This window comes from Oncorhynchus gorbuscha, linkage group LG07, assembly GCF_021184085.1.
Source record: "Oncorhynchus gorbuscha isolate QuinsamMale2020 ecotype Even-year linkage group LG07, OgorEven_v1.0, whole genome shotgun sequence".
Taxonomy (NCBI): Eukaryota; Metazoa; Chordata; class Actinopteri; order Salmoniformes; family Salmonidae; genus Oncorhynchus; species Oncorhynchus gorbuscha.
Window position 1 is genome coordinate 8,998,558 of NC_060179.1, and position 18,986 is coordinate 9,017,543.

At 43.2% G+C, this 18,986-nt stretch overlaps 1 protein-coding gene across 2 annotated transcripts in view; it reads left to right on the forward strand.

Moving 5' to 3' along the window:
* The first annotated feature begins 1,490 nt into the window (after window positions 1-1,490).
* LOC124039097 (docking protein 6-like) overlaps window positions 1,491-18,986 on the forward strand; it is a 116,500-nt gene continuing 99,004 nt past the window's right edge. For both annotated transcript variants that reach the window (XM_046354978.1, XM_046354979.1), the window contains exon 1: window positions 1,491-1,694. In XM_046354978.1, the coding sequence (XP_046210934.1) occupies window positions 1,629-1,694 (66 nt within the window). In that variant the 5' untranslated portion in view covers window positions 1,491-1,628. The remainder of the gene's footprint in view (window positions 1,695-18,986) is intronic.

Sequence of the window (18,986 nt, forward strand, 5' to 3'; positions counted from 1 at the left end):
CAACCATGGAGAACATCATGACTGGTTGCATCACCGCTTGGTATGGCAACTGCTCGGCCTCCGACCACAAGGCACTACAGAGGGAAGTGCGTACGTCCCAGTACATCACTGGGGCCAAGCTTCCTGCGATCCAGGACTATACCAGGCTGTGTCAGAGGAAGGCCCCCCCAAAAATGCCGAAGACTCCAGCCACCCTAGTCATAGACTGTTCTCTCTTCTACCGCACAGCAAGCGGTACCGGAGCACATAGTCTAGGTCCAAAAAGCTTCTTAAAAGCTTCTACCCCCAAGCCAAAAGTCTGCTGAACAGCTACTCAAATAGCTACCCGGACTATTTGCATTGACCCCCCCCCCTTTACGCTGCTGCTCTCTGAAGTAATATGTACATGAAGGTAGGGGTAAAGTAACGGTGCATAGATAATAAACAATGACCTCGACTACCCTGTACTCCCACACGTCGACTCAGTTCTGGTACCCCCTGTATAGAGCCTTGTTATTGTTATTTTATTGTTGCTCTTTTATTTATTTTTTACTTTAGTTTATTTAGTAAATATATTTCTTAAAACTGCATTGTTGGTTTAATAAAGGGTTGTAAGTAAGTATTTCACTGTAAGGTCTACACTTGTTGTATTCTGCTTTTACACTCATATCATATCTGTACATATCTACCTCAAATACCTTATTATTATCTATCCTGATGTCTAGTCACTTTACCCTGCCTTCATGTACATATCTACCTCAAATACCTTATTATTATCAATCCTGATGCCTAGTCACTTTACCCTGTCTTCATGTACATATCTACCTCAAATACCTTATTATTATCTATCCTGATGCCTGGTCACTTTACCCTGCCTTCATGTACATATCTACCTCTAATACCTTATTATTATCTATCCTGATGTCTAGTCACTTTACCCTGCCTTCATGTACATATCTACCTCAAATACCTTATTATTATCTATCCTGATGTCTAATCACTTTACCCTGCCTTCATGTGCATATCTACCTCAAATACCTTATTATCTATCCTGATGGCTATCCACTTTACCCTGCATTTATGTACATACTGTATCTACCTGAAATACATTGTGCCCCTGCACATTGATCTGGTACATATACTTCCTCTATATAGCTCCATTCTTGTGTATTCCATTTTATTCCTCTTGTGTTACTATTTATACATATCTTTTTTAAACTCTTTATTGTTAGGAAGTGCTCGTAAGCATTTCACGGTAAAATCTACGTCAGTTGTATTCATCGCATGTGTCAAATAAAATGTGATTTGATTTGAGAAGAGAGATCATTGTGCATAGCGAAGCCTTCTGTTTTACGCGCACTGCCTGCTGCTCCCCTGAAGAAGAGGTGATGGTGCGTTCCAGGAAGAGCCCCCCCCACCCACCCGCTCTATTCATAGTCTGAATGAAATCAGCTGACGAATGGTATCTCCCTACTGCTTGATGGAACGCGCCGCTGCGCCGACGCCGGCTGTTGCCCGAGCATTGACACCGCAGCAGGTTGCCGTGTTGCTTTTATGTTGTGGATATCGGACTGATTCCGCGGTGGTCGACTTTTTTTGTGGGCGAAAAGGAGGTTACTTTTCTGGGGAAGTGGTGGACCACGCTGACCATGGCCTCCAACTTCAATGATATAGTGAAACAGGGATACGTGCGGATACGGAGTAAGAAACTAGGGGTGAGTGACACTTCGCTGTATAGGCTGAGAGGAGAGGCTTCCACAGAGAGGTATCTGCGGTCAGCGCAGGGAGGCAGGGAGTCAGGGTCCCTGGAAACTGGATTAGAAGAGGATTAGTTGCTCCGTAGGCAGCTGTCCTGCTGTGAGCTTTACAGAGGAAAATAACAGATGAGCAAAACAACATGATTAACTTTCCTTCAGTGGTTGCATTTAGTTAAGATTTGTTTCGTTAGAATGTAAGATATGTAACATTTAACAGAATATGATGGCAATGACAATGTTTCAATTTGTTGAAGATTCACGTATATTATTATCTTGCAATAAATGGGACTCTTTTTATATATATATTCTTTATCACCACATCGATAACTATGTTGTCAAAAGTTATAATTTAGGATAAGTGCCAGATCACAGAGTCAACTCTATCGTTGACAACAGCTGTTTGCCATGCATTATCTTTACAATACTGCATGCAAGGCTTTGATGGATATAGGTTGTGTATTTGATAAAGACTGGATAGTATCCGAGTGGTTATGAGAGGCAGGCTATGTGTATAATGTAGCCTAGGTTGCTATAGCTCTGGTCAGAGTTGTATTGATCACGAAGTTATATAAGTTATAACACGATAGTAACACTAGCATTTTGCTACACCCGCTATACCGTCTGCTAAACACATGTATGGGACCAATACAATGTATATTTGATTTGATTTAATACACATATAATAATATCAACGGATTATGTTTATAACACTTGTCTATGTGCTCAAAGCACTTTACACGACATAGGCTACAGTGACCTGTACCACCGACTGGACAGCAGGTTACCAATAGTACCTAGTAATGATAATGGTACACGCTGTCACCCACAGTGTGTCTGCCTGATGTTCCCAGTGTCATAAAGACAGCTGGTGTATTTTTACAGCACCGTTACATTCCAGGATGACTGTAGAGCAGAAACCTGTCCCTCTGACCATGATGGGCGATGATGGCTAATGATGTCTGCCTCCATTCTCACCGCCTCCCGCATCATCGTGACATTGTGTTCATGCGTTAAGATTTTAGAATAAGACTTTTGTAAAAAAAAAATTATGATGAAACAAAAGAGAGAAAAAAAACACCTCATCCACTAGTTCCATTTTAAAGCACTCTAGTTACATTGCTATTCATATGTATAGTGTGTATAGTGTGATCTGGCACACTGCTTCGCTGCAACTGTCCGTTAGATAATTCAATATTAATTCAGTGATTTTTATGACTATAAATGCTCTCTAAGGCACCTGTATTTACCCGTTTGTTTAATCATAAAGAGCTTAAGTGAACGACATTCTTCCGAAAAAGTGGTTTAAAAAAATCCAAGTATACTGAACATAAATATAAACGCAACAAGTGTCCCATTTTTCATGAACTGAAATAAAAAATTCCAGAAATGTTCCATTGTAACGGTTTTCCTCCTCTTCTGAGGAGTAGGAAGGATCGGACCAATATGCAGCGTGGTAAGTGTTCCTCATCTTATTAAACTGAACACTACAATGTAAACCAAACGAAAAGAACAACCGAAACAGTTCTATCTGGTAACTAATACAAAGACAGAACACAACTACCCACAAATCATAGTGGGAAAACAGGCTGCCTAAGTATGGTTCTCAATCAGAGATAACAATTGCCAGCTGCCTCTGATTAGGAACCATACCAGGCCAAACACATAGAAACAGAAAACATAGAACACAAAACATAGAATGCCCACCCCAACTCACGCCCTGACCAAACTAAAATAGAGACATAAAAAAGGAACGAAGGTCAGGACGTGACAACCATACACACAAAAAGCTTATTTCTCTCAAATTTTGTCCACAAATTTGCTTGTATCCCTGTTAGTGAGCATTTCTCATTTGACAAAAATAAATCCATCCACGTGACAGGTATGGAAAATCAAGAAGCTGATTAAACAGCATGGTCTTTACACCGGTGCACCTTGTGCTGGGTACAATAAAAGGCCACTCTAAAATGTGCAGTTTTGTCACAAAACAGAATGCCACAGATTTCTCAAGCTTCGAGGGAGCTTTCAATTGACATACTGACTACAGGAATTTCCAGCAGAGATGTGTCCAGAGAATTGGATCTTAATTTCCCTACCATAAGCCGGCCTCACAATCACAGGTCAGGACCTCTACATTCGGCCTCTTCACCTGCTGTGCTGGATCGTCTGGGGGGGGGGGGGGTGAATGCAGAGGGAAAATCTGTCTGTAATAATACCCATTTGTCAGGAAAAACTCATTCTTATTGGATGGGCCTGGCTCCCCAGTCAGTGGACCTGGCTCCCAAGTGGGTAGGCCTATGCCTTCCCAGGCCCACCTATGTCTGTGCCCCTGCTCAGTCATGTGAAATCCATAGATTATGGGCCAAATTAATTTCTTTAAATTGACAGATTTTCTTCTAAGAACTGTAACTCAGTAAAATCTTTGAAATTGTTGTATGTTGTGTTTATATTTTTGTTCAATATAATTGCAAAAGAGGACAAGAATCTATATCAATAATCAAGGACTTGGGACAAAGGTTCTATCAGAGAGTCCTTTTTTGTTGTTGTTCAAATTCCAGATCTCAGAACTGTTTGGTTATGTCTTTCTCTTTCATGACACCTTACATACAATCATTTTTGAGTGACAACCTGGCATTGTGTGGTTGGTTAGCAGATGGAACCTTATAGCACCAAGCATCAAAGTTGTTTGCTTTCTGATACTTAATGGATTTTTTTTCCCACCTTAAATGGGCTTTTCCACAAATCGGACACGTTGCACATGTGGAGGACTTTCTAAAGAGCAACTCTACGTGAATAATCATATTTTGACCAACATGTCAGATTGAACATAATAGTCCCAAGGCTGTTGTGGAGGTGGCTATGGCAGGCCAGCTACCTTTCATCATTGTGGTTATTAGTTTCACTCTGTCAACCTCCCCCAGCTTGTTGTTTGAATCCCAGTTATGAAACCACACTGTGTTGGTCGTGTTTCACCTCTGGAAAAGCATGTGGTGACTGACTGACAGACTGAGACACGATTTATAACGGTCTGATACTGGCCGTTTCTTCTCCAGTCTCTCCAGTCTTGGTACTTGACTGTTTCAGCGTTGAACCTTATCGGTGGTACCCCTGCTAACGTGTAACATGAACCAAAAACCATCAGGGGGTAATACACAAAGCTGATCTTACTGTAAATCTTACTGTGTATCTTTCCCTCAATATCACTATGGCTGTTGTTGGACGGTCCTTCAATATCACTATGGCTGTCCTCCCTCACTCTTGTCTCTCACTCTCTCATCTCCTCCATCTCTCACCTCCTCCCTCTCTCATCGCCTCCCTTTCACACCTCTCCCTTTCTCATCTCCTCCCTCTTGTCTCTCCCTTCTCTCTTTTTTCTCCCTCTCTATTGTTTCTCCCTCTCTCACCTCCCTCTCTCATTGCCTCCCTTTCTCACCTCCTCCCTCTCTCTTGTCTCTCCCTTCCTCTCTCATCTCCTCCCTCTCTCACCTCCTCCCTCTCTCACCACCTCCCTTTCACACATCTCCCTTTCTCATGTCCTCCTCTTGTCTCTCCCTCTCTCATCTCCTCCCTCTGTATTGTATCTCCCTCACTCACCTCCTCCCTCTCTCACCTCCTCCCTCTCTCACCTCCTCCCTCTCTCATTACCCCCCTTTCACATATCCATTTCTCATCTCCTCCCTCTCTCTTATCTCTCCCTCCCTCTCTCATCTCCTCCCTCTCTCATCTCCTCCCTCTCTCATCTCCTCCTTCTCTCATCCCCTCCCCCTCACCTCACCTCTCCCCCTCATCCCTCTTTCTCTTTCATACCTCTCTTCCTCATCTCCGTCTTTCGTACCTCTCTACCTCATCTCAGTCTTTACCTCTCTTCCTCATCTCAGTCTTTCTTCCTCCTCATCTCCGTCTTTCATCTACCTCTCTTCCTCATCTCAGTCTTTCATACCTCTCTTCCTCATCTCAGTCTTTCATACCTCTCTTCCTCATCTCAGTCTTTCGTACCTCTCTTCCTCATCTCAGTCTTTCATACCTCTCTTCCTCATCTCAGTCTTTCATACCTCTCTTCCTCATCTCAGTCTTTCATACCTCTCTTCCTCATCTCAGTCTTTCATACCTCTCTTCCTCATCTCAGTCTTTCGTACCTCTCTACCTCATCTCAGTCTTTCGTACCTCTCTACCTCATCTCAGTCTTTCGTACCTCTCTACCTCATCTCAGTCTTTCATACCTCTCTTCCTCATCTCAGTCTTTCATACCTCTCTTCCTCATCTCAGTCTTTCATACCTCTCTTCCTCATCTCAGTCTTTCATACCTCTCTTCCTCATCTCAGTCTTTCATACCTCTCTTCCTCTCTCATCTCTTCCCCTCTTCCTAATCTTTGCCACTCTCTCCTTCTCTGTCATCTCTTTTCCACTTTCTGAGAACCTGCTTACTCCTTCATCTGTTAGCCTCTCTCTCTCTCCCTCTCCCCAAGGGGCTTTATTGGCATGGGAAACAGATGTCAACATTGCCAAAGCAAGTGAAGTAGATAATATACAAAAGTGAAATAAACAATACAAATGAACAGTAAACATTACACTCACAGAAGTTCCAAAATAATAAAGACATCACAAATGTCATATTATGTATATATACAGTGTTGTAACAATGTACAAATGGTTGAAGTACCAAAGGTAAAATAAAAAAGCATAAATATGAGTTGTATTTACAATGTTGTTTGTTATTCACTAACCTTTTCTTGTGGCAATAGGTCACAAATCTTGCTGCAGTGATGGCACACTGTGGTATTTCACCCAGTAGATGTGGGAGTTTATCAAAATCAGGTTTGTTTTCGAATTCTTAGTGGATCTGTGTAATCTGAGGGCAATATGTGTCGCTAATATGGTCATACATTGGGCAGGAGGTTAGGATGTGCAGCTCAGTCTCCACCTAATTTCGTCAGCAGTGTGCACATAGCCTGTCTTCTCTTGAAAGCCAGTTCTGCCTATGGCGGCCTTTCTCAATAGCAAGGCTATGCTCACCGAGTCTGTGCATAGTCAAAGCTTTCCTTAAGTTTGGGTCAGTCTCAAGGTTCAGGTATTCTGCCACTGTGTACTCTCTGTTTAGGGCCAAATAGCATTCTAGTTTGCTCAGTTTTTTTGTTAATTCTTTCCAATGTGTCAAGTAATTATCTTTTTGTTTTCTCATGATTTGGTTGGGTCAAATTGCATTGCTGTCCTGGGGCTCTGTGGGGTCTGTTTGTGAACAGAGCCCCAGGACCAGCTTGCTTAGGGGACTCTTCTCCAGGTTAATCTTTCTGTGGGTGATTGCTTTGTTATGGAAGGTGTGTGAATCGCTTCCTTTTAGGTGGTTGTAGAATTTAACGGTTCTTTTCTGGATTTTGATCATTAGTGGGTATCAGCCTAATTCTGCTCTGCATGCATTATTTGGTGTTTTACGTTGTACAGTCGTGGCAAAAAGTTTTAAAATGACACACATATTAATTTCCACAAAGTTTGTTGCTTCAGTGTCTTTAGCTATTTTTGTCAGATGTTACTATGGAATACTGAAGTATAATTACAAGCATTTCATAAGTGTCAAAGGCTTTTATTGACAATTACATGAAGTTGATGCAAAGAGTCAATATTTGCAGTGTTGACCCTTCTTTTTCAAGACCTCTGCAATCTGCCCTGGCATGCTGTCAATTAACTTCTGGGCCACACCCTGACTGATGGCAGCCCATTCTTGCATAATCAATGCTTGGAGTTTGTCATAATTTGTGGGGTTTTGTTTGTCCACCCGCCTCTTGAGGATTGACCACAAGTTCTCAATGGGATTAAGGTCTGGGGAGTTTCCTGGCCATGTACCCAAAATATCGATGTTTTGTTCCCCAAGCCACTTAGTTATCACTTTTGCCTTATGGCAAGGTGCTCCAACATGCTGGAAAAGGCATTGTTCGTCACCAAACTGTTCCTGGATGGTTGGGAGAAGTTGCTCTCGGAGGATGTGTTGGTACCATTCTTTATTCATGGCTGTGTTCTTAGGCAAAAGTGTGAGTGAGCCCACTCCCTTGGCTGAGAAGCAACCCCACACATGAAAGGTCTCAGGATGCTTTACTGTTGGCATGACACAGGACTGATGGTAGCGCTCACCTTGTCTTCTCCCGACAAACCTTTCTCCGGGTGCCCCAATCAATTGGAAAGGGGATTCATCAGAGAGGTTTTTTTTGGGGGGGGATTCAGTTCATTTGCATGGAAAAGAGGGAATTTGCAATTAATTTGATCACTCTTCATATCATTCTGGAGTATATGCAAATTGCCATCATACAAACTGAGGCAGCAGACTTTGTGGAAATTAAAATTTGTGTCGTTCTCAAAACCTTTGGCCATGACTGTACACAGAGGATATTTTTGCAGAATTCTGCATGCAGTCTCAATCTGGTATTTGTCCCATTTTGTCTCACTCTCTGTAGTGTGTCAGACAGCGGAATGGAATAGCATTTCTCTATTCAGCGCCCACACTGCACCCTCTGCCTAACCTCCACACGCACACACACACACACACACACACACACACACACACACACACACACACACACACACACACACACACACACACACACACACACACACACCACACCACACCACACACACACACACACACACACACACACACACACACACACACACACACACACACACACACACACACACACACACACACACACACACACACACACAGACACAGACACAGACACAGACACAGACACAGACACAGACACACACAAACACACACGACATTGCACGGCTGCGCACACTGCTCCAACACGGAGGAATTGGCACAAAATGCCACACAAACAAACAAGCATCTGTTGCCAGAGTCTGTGGATCTTCAGTTAGATCCAATCAGAGTCTGTGGATCTTCAGTTAGATCCAATCAGAGTCTGTGGATCTTCAGTTAGATCCAATCAGAGTCTGTGTATCTTCAGTTAGATCCAATCAGAGTCTGTGGATCTTCAGTTAGATCTAATCAGTCTGTGGATCTTCAGTTAGATCTAATCAGAGTCTGTGGATCTTCAGTTAGATCTAATCAGAGTCTGTGGTTCTTCAGTTAGATCTAATCAGAGTCTGTGGATCTTCAGTTAGATCTAATCAGAGTCTGTGGATCTTCAGTTAGATCTAATCAGAGTCTGTGGTTCTTCAGTTAGATCTAATCAGAGAATGTGGATCTTCAGTTAGATCTAATCAGAGTCTGTGGATCTTCAGTTAGATCTAATCAGAGTCTGTGGTTCTTCAGTTAAATCTAGTCTGGCTTTGTACCATAAGCTATTACTTGTTTTCTCTGCTCAGTTAATCTGCTCGGGAGAGAGACTGACAGACTGACAGACAGACAGACCCAAATGAAATGGTGGTAAACTGGTGGTGAAGCGCAGGTCGATGTATCTGTAATAACAGATTTATCTACCTACCGCTGTGTAAGGAATAGCTGCGATGGCAGAGGATATTGCCGTTGTCCCCATATCCTGTCCCTCTTTTTGAGAAACGGCAGATATAATCGGTGGGATAGACTGTCTTGGGAAGGGAGCAAAACATTACCTTTTTGTCATTTATGTAATTGCCTGAAGGCAGCTCCATGTTCCTCAGTTTGAGGTTAGTGCTGGAGACGTGGAAGGCAGCTCCGTGTTCCTCAGGTTGAGGTTAGTGCTGGAGACGTGGAAGGCAGCTCCGTGTTCCTCAGGTTGAGGTTAGTGCTGGAGACGTGGAAGGCAGCTCCGTGTTCCTCAGGTTGAGGTTAGTGCTGGAGACGTGGAAGGCAGCTCCGTGTTCCTCAGGTTGAGGTTAGTGCTGGAGACGTGGAAGGCATCTCCGTGTTCCTCAGGTTGAGGTTAGTGCTGGAGACGTGGAAGGCAGCTCCGTGTTCCTCAGGTTGAGGTTAGTGCTGGAGACGTGGAAGGCAGCTCCGTGTTCCTCAGGTTGAGGTTAGTGCTGGAGACGTGGAAGGCAGCTCCATGTTCCTCAGGTTGAGGTTAGTGCTGGAGACGTGGAAGGCAGCTCCGTGTTCCTCAGGTTGAGGTTAGTGCTGGAGACGTGGAAGGCAGCTCCATGTTCCTCTGGTTGAGGTTAGTGCTGGAGATGTGGAAGGCAGCTCCGTGTTCCTCAGGTTGAGGTTATGTGAAGACGTGGAAGGTTCTCTCTCATGTCTCTATCTTAGTCATAACTAATGGATATAGGAAGCACCATCTAACCACTTTACAGTCTTCTGGCTGTGAGTCAGGCTGCCATTCAAAAATCATATTCCTCTAAATGTTCACACACTGTAAATGCGCCATGAGGGAGTGAGGGAGGGAGGGAGGTAGGGAGGAGAGAGTGTGTGAGAGAGTGCGAGAGAGAGACAGAGAGAGATGAAAACAGCAGGTCCAGGACAAGGTAGCACGTCTGGTGAACAGGTCAGGGTTTCATAGCCGCAGGCAGAACAGTTGAAGCTCGAGCAGCAGCAAGACCAGGTGGACTGGGCACAGCCAGGAGTCATCAGGCCAGGTCGTCCAAACAGCTCAGGTCCTCCGAGAGAAAGAGACAGAGAGAGAGAGAATTAGAGGGAGAATACTTAAATTCACACAGGACATCGGATAAGACAGGAGAGTTACACCAGATATAACAGTGGGAGAGAGAATTGTTGATATTTTTTCTCAAAAGAGACCTATTGAGAGAAATGGAAAGTGAAAGCTAACTAAGTTGTCCCCCCCCTCACTGTGTTTGTTTCCTCCTAACTAAGTCCCCCCCTCACTGTGTTTGTTTCCTCCTAACTAAGTCCCCCCCCTCACTGTGTTTGTTTCCTCCTAACTAAGTCCCCCCTCACTGTGTTTGTTTCCTCCTAACTAAGTCCCCCCTCAATGTGTTTGTTTCCTCCTAACTAAGTCCCCCCTCACTGTGTTTGTTTCCTCCTAACTAAGTCCCCCCCTCACTGTGTTTGTTTCCTCCTAACTAATGTCCCCCCTCACTGTGTTTGTTTCCTCCTAACTAAGTTGCCCCCCTCACTGTGTTTGTTTCCTCCTAACTAAGTCCCCCCTCACTGTGTTTGTTTCCTCCTAACTAAGTCCCCCCTCACTGTGTTTGTTTCCTCCTAACTAAGTCCCCCCTCACTGTGTTTGTTTCCTCCTAACTAAGTTGTCCCCCCTCACTGTGTTTGTTTCCTCCTAACTAAGTTGTCCCCCCTCACTGTGTTTGTTTCCTCCTAACTAAGTTGTCCCTCCCCCTCACTGTGTTTGTTTCCTCCTAACTAAGTTGTCCCCCCCCCTCACTGTGTTTGTTTCCTCCTAACTAAGTTGTCCCCCCTCACTGTGTTTGTTTCCTCCTAACTAAGCCCCCTCACTGTGTTGGTTTCCTCCTAACTAAGTCCCACCCCTCACTGTGTTTGTTTCCTCCTAACTAAGTCCCCCCCTCACTGTGTTGGTTTCCTCCTAACTAAGTCCCCCCTCACTGTGTTTGTTTCCTCCTAACTAAGTCCCCCCTCACTGTGTTTGTTTCCTCCTAACTAAGTCCCCCCCTCACTGTGTTTGTTTCCTCCTAACTAAGCCCCCCCCCTCACTGTGTTTGTTTCCTCCTAACTAAGTTGCCCCCCTCACTGTGTTTGTTTCCTCCTAACTAAGTCCCCCCCCTCACTGTGTTTGTTTCCTCCTAACTAAGTTGCCCCCCCCTCACTGTGTTTGTTTCCTCCTAACTAAGTCCCCCCCCCTCACTGTGTTTGTTTCCTCCTAACTAATTTGTCCCCCCTCACTGTGTTTGTTTCCTCCTAACTAAGTCCCCCCCCTCACTGTGTTTGTTTCCTCCTAACTAAGTTGTCCCCCCCCACTGTGTTTGTTTCCTCCTAACTAAGTTGTCCCCCCTCACTGTGTTTGTTTCCTCCTAACTAAGTCCCCCCCTCACTGTGTTTGTTTCCTCCTAACTAAGTCCCCCCCCCTCACTGTGTCTGTTTCCTCCTAACTAAGTCCCCCCTCACTGTGTTTGTTTCCTCCTAACTAAGTCCCCCCTTCACTGTGTTTGTTTCCTCCTAACTAAGTCCCCCCTCACTGTGTCTGTTTCCTCCTAACTAAGTCCCCCCTCACTGTGTTTGTTTCCTCCTAACTAAGTCCCCCCTCACTGTGTTTGTTTCCTCCTAACTAAGTCCCCCCTCACTGTGTTTGTTTCCTCCTAACTAAGTCCCCCCTCACTGTGTTTGTTTCCTCCTAACTAAGTCCCCCCTCACTGTGTTTGTTTCCTCCTAACTAAGTCCCCCCCTCACTGTGTTTGTTTCCTCCTAACTAAGTCCCCCCCCTCACTGTGTTTGTTTCCTCCTAACTAAGTCCCCCCTCACTGTGTTTGTTTCCTCCTAACTAAGTCCCCCCTCACTGTGTTTGTTTCCTCCTAACTAAGTCCCCCCTCACTGTGTTTGTTTCCTCCTAACTAAGTCCCCCCCCTCACTGTGTTTGTTTCCTCCTAACTAAGTCCCCCCCCCCTCACTGTGTTTGTTTCCTCCTAACTAAGTCCCCCCCCCCTCACTGTGTTTGTTTCCTCCTAACTAAGTCCCCCCTCACTGTGTTTGTTTCCTCCTAACTAAGTCCCCCCTCACTGTGTTTGTTTCCTCCTAACTAAGTCCCCCCCCCTCACTGTGTTTGTTTCCTCCTAACTAAGTCCCCCCTCACTGTGTTTGTTTCCTCCTAACTAAGTCCCCCCCTCATTTTTTTTTTTCCCTCCTATCTAAGTTGTACTGTTTATACGGTATATATTGTAATAGTGTTTATGTTCTCTGTTGTGGTTGACCGCAGAGCGCATGATTGACACAACAGGCCAGTAGCGGAGAAGAACAATGGTTATATTGTGGGAGAGAATCTGCTCTCTCTGTGTATTGTCACTCTAAGCCATGACAGGCTGGCCTGGATACAGGGCGTCACAAGATTTGCAACAGCTAGGCTATCTCACGAGGCCACTCAAACTTTAGCTTCCTGTTCCTGGTGATGAGATTCTGTAAAGAGGCATGCCGTTGCAGTGAACTTCCCATTTCTATCAACATAAACTTTTTGTTTCCAGTTTTTGTAAATGTGAAGATGTTGATCTAAAAGTATTACCAAAGGAGATGTTTTCTAGCGAAGTCACCATCACTATCATTTGTACTATCTATTGTACTACTGCAAGTAGTGGTGAGATTCTAGAATGGGCAGTCGGTCGTTCTTACCTGTTGTCAACTGAGCTTCTCTCTCACATAGTTTCAAGTACACTTTCAGAGGGAGTATTGTTGTGTATACAGCCTAGCTACTGTTTACACAGTGATAGATGTTGTTGAAACCCAGTGCATTCATTCACAGATATGCAAGGCCAGGCATTGGCATGGCTTCGTTCGTTCGGACCAATTGGTTTTTTCTGTTTTCAGCAGCTCCTATCAGACACAAAAGAGCTGAAGACAAATGGCTTGGCTCTTATTGGTCCTGATGAATGGTGTCTCACAGGATATGAGAAACAACACAGCCAACATTATTGACTGTGAAAAATGTGCTACTATTATAAATAAATCTCTGCCTTCAGACAGTCCTTGAACATTTCACATCATTGATCCCCCACTGCTTTTAATTGTCAAAAGAGCTTTTTACTCCCGAACAGGGACAAATGTTGCTATTAGAAGTTGAGGATATCTTTGGCCCAATTGATGAAATAATGTGTCACACAGATGGGCCGGTGCTCACAATGGGACATTGTGTGCATCAATACACTTTCTTCTCCTCTGCTCTCCTCCTCCTCTCTGCCATTCTCTCTTGACAATACCAGGGAGGTCCTAACCTTCTCTCTCACTCTGTCTCCTTCTTTCACGCCCTGTCTCTCTATGTGCACTCTGTCTTTCTGTCTTTGCCCTTTCTCTTTCCTTCTCCCTCTCTCGCTCTCTTAAATCCTCTCACTAATACATGTAACATCAAGCCATCTGTCCCGGAAATCCACAACAACAGCTTTGTGTTTTCTGCGTGTTTGTGATGAACTGCTCTGTAAACTGCAGAGTTCACTAATCCACACACGGGGAGGGAGGGAGGGAGGGAGGGAGGGAGGGAGGGAGGGAGGGAGGGGAGAGAGAGAGAGAGAGAGAGAGAGAGAGAGAGAGAGAGAGAGAGAGAGAGAGAGAGAGAGAGAGGGGAGGAATGGAGGGAGGGAGGGAGAGAGGGAGGAATGGAGGGAGGGAGGGAGGGAGAGAGGGAGGAATGGAGGGAGGTAGGGAGAGAGGGAGGAATGGAGGGAGGGAGGGAGAGAGGGAGGAATGGAGGGAGGGAGGGAGAGAGGGAGGAATGGAGGGAGGTAGGGAGAGAGGGAGGAATGGAGGGAGGGAGGGAGAGAGGGAGGAATGGAGGGAGGGAGGGAGAGAGGGAGGAATGGAGGGAGGGAGAGAGGGAGGAATGGAGGGAGGGAGGGAGAGAGGGAGGAATGGAGGGCAGGGAGGGAGAGAGGGAGGAATGGAGGGAGGGAGGGAGAGATGGAGGAATGGAGGTCAGGGATGGAGAGAGGGAGGAATGGAGGAATGGAGGGCAGGGAGGGAGAGAGGGAGGAATGGAGGGAGGGAGGGAGAGAGGGAGGAATGGAGGGAGGGAGGGCGAGAGGGAGGAATGGAGGGCAGGGAGGGAGAGAGGGAGGAATGGAGGGAGGGAGGGAGAGAGGGAGGGAGAGAGGGAGGAATGGAGGGCAGGGAGGGAGAGAGGGAGGAATGGAGGGAGGAAGGGAGAGAGGGTGGAATGGAGGGCAGGGAGGGAGAGAGGGAGGAATGGAGGGAGGGAGGGAGAGAGCGAGGAATGGAGGGAGGGAGGAATGGAGGGAGGGAGGGAGAGAGGGAGGAATGGAGGGAGGGAGGGGATAAGTCACAGCTCAGCGCAGACGGAGGGAGGGAGGAGAGGACTCCCTAACACGGCAATTTATTCTCCCAAATCAATCCTTGCAGACCTTTATACCCTAACTCTCTGGCAACACATTTAAAAAGAGCAAATCACAAAAGGCCTACTGTATACACTCTATATACTACATACACTATAAACATTATATATACTATATATACTATATACAGTCGAAATCTGAAGTTTACATACACCTTAGCCAAATACATTTAAACTCAGTTTTTCACAATTCCTGACATTTAATCCAAGTAAAAATGTCCCTGTTTTAGGTCAGTTCGGATCACCACTTCATTTTAAGAATGTGAAATGTCAGAATAATAGTAGAGAGAATGATTTATTTCAGCTTTTATTTCTTTCATCACATTCCCAGTGGGTCAGAAGTTAACATGCACTCAATTGGTATTTGGTAGCATTGCCTTTAAATGGTTTAACTTGGGTCAAATGTTTTGGGTAACCTTCCACAAGCTTCCCACAATAAGTTTGGTGAATTTTGGCCCATTCCTCCTGACAGAGCTGGTGTAGCTGAGTCAGGTTTGTAGGCCTCCTTGCTCGCACACTCTTTTTCTGTTCTGTACACACAATATACACTATATACACTGTATACACTATTTATACTATGTACACTATATATACAATATCCACTATATTCACTATGTACACTATATACACTATATATACTATATACACTATGTATACTATATACACTATATATACTATATACACTATGTATACTATATACACTATATATACTATAAACACTATATACACTATATACACTATATATACAATATACACTATATACACTATATATACTATATACACTATGTATACTATATACACTATATATACTATATGCACTATATGCTATAAACACTATAAACACTATAAACACTATATACTGTATATATATACAATATCCACTATATTCTATATAGACTATGTACACTATAAACACTATATACACCATATACACTATATAAACTATATGCACTATATTTACACTATATACTATGTACACTATATTTATGCTATATGCACTATATACTATATACACTATATTTACATTATATACTATATACACTATATTTACACTATATACTATATACACTATATTTATACTATATGCACTATATACACTATATTTGCACTATATACTATATACACTATATTTGCACTATATACTATATACACTATATTTACACTATATACTATATACACTATATTTACACTATATACTATATACACTATATTTACACTATATACTATATACACTATATTTATAATATATGCACTATATACTATATACACTATATTTACACTATATACTATATACACTATATTTATAATATATGCACTATATACTATAGACACTATATTTACACTATAAACACTATTAACATTATAAACACTATAAACACTATAAACACCATGAACACTATATACACCATAAACACTATATATATTATATATACAATATAAACTCGGTGTACACTGTGTACACCATAAACACGTTATACACTATTAACATTTCATACACTATATACTATATACAATACAGTGCCTTGCAAAATTATTCATCCCCCTTGGCGTTTTTCCTGTTTTGTTGCATTACAACGTGTAATTTAAATAGATTTATATTTGGATTTCATGTAATGGACAGACACAAAATAGTCCAAACTGGTGAAGTGAAATTTAAAAAATTACTTGTTTTAAAAAATTAAAAAAAGAAAACCCCTGAAAAGTGTATTTATTCACCCGCTTTGCTATGAAGCTCCTAAATATGATCAGAAGTCACATAATTAGTTAAATGAAGTCCATCTGTGTGCAATCTAAGTGTCACATGATCTCAGTATCTAAGTAGATCTCAGGCCCCAGAGTCTGCAACACCACTAAGCAAGGGGCAACAACAAGCAAGCAGCACTATGAAGACCAAGGAGCTCTCCAAACAGGTCAGGGACAGAGTTGTGGAGAAGTACAGATCAGGGTTGAGTTATAAAAAAATATCATAAACTTTGAACATCCCACGGAGCACCATTAAATCCACTATTAAAAAATTGAAAGAACATGGCAACACAACAAACCTTCCAAGAGAAGGCCACCCACCAAAACTCACAGAACAGACAAGGAGGGCATGAATCAGAGAGGCAACAAAGAGACCAAAGATAACCCTGAAGGAGCTGCAAAGCTCCACAGCAGAGATTGGAGTATCTGTCCATAGCACTACTTTAAGCTGTACACTCCTCAGAGTTGGGCTTTACGGAAGAGTGGCCAGAAAAAAAGCCATTGCTTAAAGAAAAAAAAAGCTGTTTGGTGTTCGCCAAAAGGCATGTGGGGGAGTCCCCAAACATATGGAAGAAGGTACGTTATGCATAGTTTTTTATTTTTATTTTTTATTTCAGCTAGCCAAGAATGCGTAGCAGTGCGACACAAATCCTTGAACACTGTCTCTTAAGGCTGGAGGCACCTATCATATCTCCTTGAACACTGTCACTTAAGGCTGGAGGTATCAATCATATCTCCTTGAACACTGTCTCAAGGCTGGAGGTATCAATCATATCTCCTTGAACACTGTCACTTAAGGCTGGAGGTATCAATCATATCTCCTTGAACACTGTCTCTAAAGGCTGGAGGTATCAATCATATCTCCTTGAACACTGTCTCTTAAGGCTGGAGGTATCAATCATATCTCCTTGAACACTGTCTCTTAAGGCTGGAGGTCTATATCATATCTCCTTGAACACTGTCTCTAAAGGCTGGAGGTATCAATCATACCTCCTTGAACACTGGGTCTTAAGGCTGAAGGTATCAATCATATCTCCTTGAACACTGTCTCTAAAGGCTGGAGGTATCAATCATATCTCATTGAACACTGTCTCTTAAGGCTGAAGGTATCAATCATATCTCCTTGAACACTGTCTCTTAAGGCTGGAGGTATCAATCATAGCTCCTTGAACACTGTCTCTAAAGGCTGGAGGTATCAATCATATCTCCTTGAACACTGTCTCTTAACATCTTGCGTCGAGCCAACCCGGATCCGGGATCATGACTACAGCCTCAAGCCCATTACCATAACGCAACGTTAACTATTCATGAAAATCGCAAATGAAATGAAATCAATATGCTAGCTCTCATGCTTAGCCATTTGTTAACAACACTGTCATCTCAGATTTTCAAAAATATGCTTCTCTACCATAGCAAAACTAGCTTTAGCATTTAGCGTTAGCATTTAGCGTTAGCATTTAGCATTAGCATTTAGCGTTAGCATCACCAGGCAACATTTTCACAAAAACCAGCAAAAACATTCAATAAATCATTTACCTTTGAAGAACTTCGGATGTTTTCAATGAGGAGACTCTCAGTTAGATAACAAATGTTCCATTTTCCTGAAAGATTATTTGTGCAGGAGAAATCGGTCTGTTTTCTGCGTCATGTTTGGCTACCAAAACAAACTGAAAATTCAGTTATAAAAACACCAAACCTTTTCCAAAATAACTCCATAATATCGACTGAAACATGGCAAACGTTGTTTAGAATCAATCCCCAAGGTGTTTTTCTACATATCTCTTTAATGATGGAAGTGTTCCTGGAAGTGAGCTTCTCCCTCTGTAACGCATGGTAAAATGAGTGTCACTGAGAATTGTGCACCAATTTAGACAAAGGACACCTGGCAAATGTAGTCTCTTATGGCCAATCTTCCAATGATATGCCTACAAATACGTCACAATGCTGCAGACATCTTGGACGAGCGGCAGAGAGCATAAGCTCGTTCACGGCACACATTTTTATTTTTTACCTTTATTTAATTAACCAGGCCAGTCAGTTAAGAACAAATTCTTATTTTCAATGACGGCCTAGGAACAGTGGGCTAACTGCCTGTTCAGGGGCAGAACGACAAATTTGTACCTTGTCAGCTCGGGGGTTTGAACTCGCAAACTTCAGGTTACTAGTCCAACACTCAAACCACTAGGCTACCCTGCCACCCCATATAAGGAGACGATAGTAAAACAGAGCTTTAAAAATTCAGCTCATTTCCTGTTTGAGGTTTCATCTTGGTTTCACCTGTAGCATCAGTTCTGGGGCACTCACAGATAATATCTTTGCAGTTTTGAAAACGTCAGAGTGTTTTCTTTCCAAAGCTGCCAATTATATGCATAGTCGAGCATCTTTTCGTGACAAAATATTGCGCTTAAAGCGGGCACGTTTTTTTATCCAATAATGACATAGCGCCCCCATAGGTTGAAGAGGTTAAGGCTGGAGGTATCAATCACATCTCCTTGAACACTGTCTCTTAAGGCTGGAGGTATCAATCATATCTCCTTGAACACTGTCTCTAAAGGCTGGAGGTATCAATCATAGCTCCTTGAACACTGTCTCTAAAGGCTGG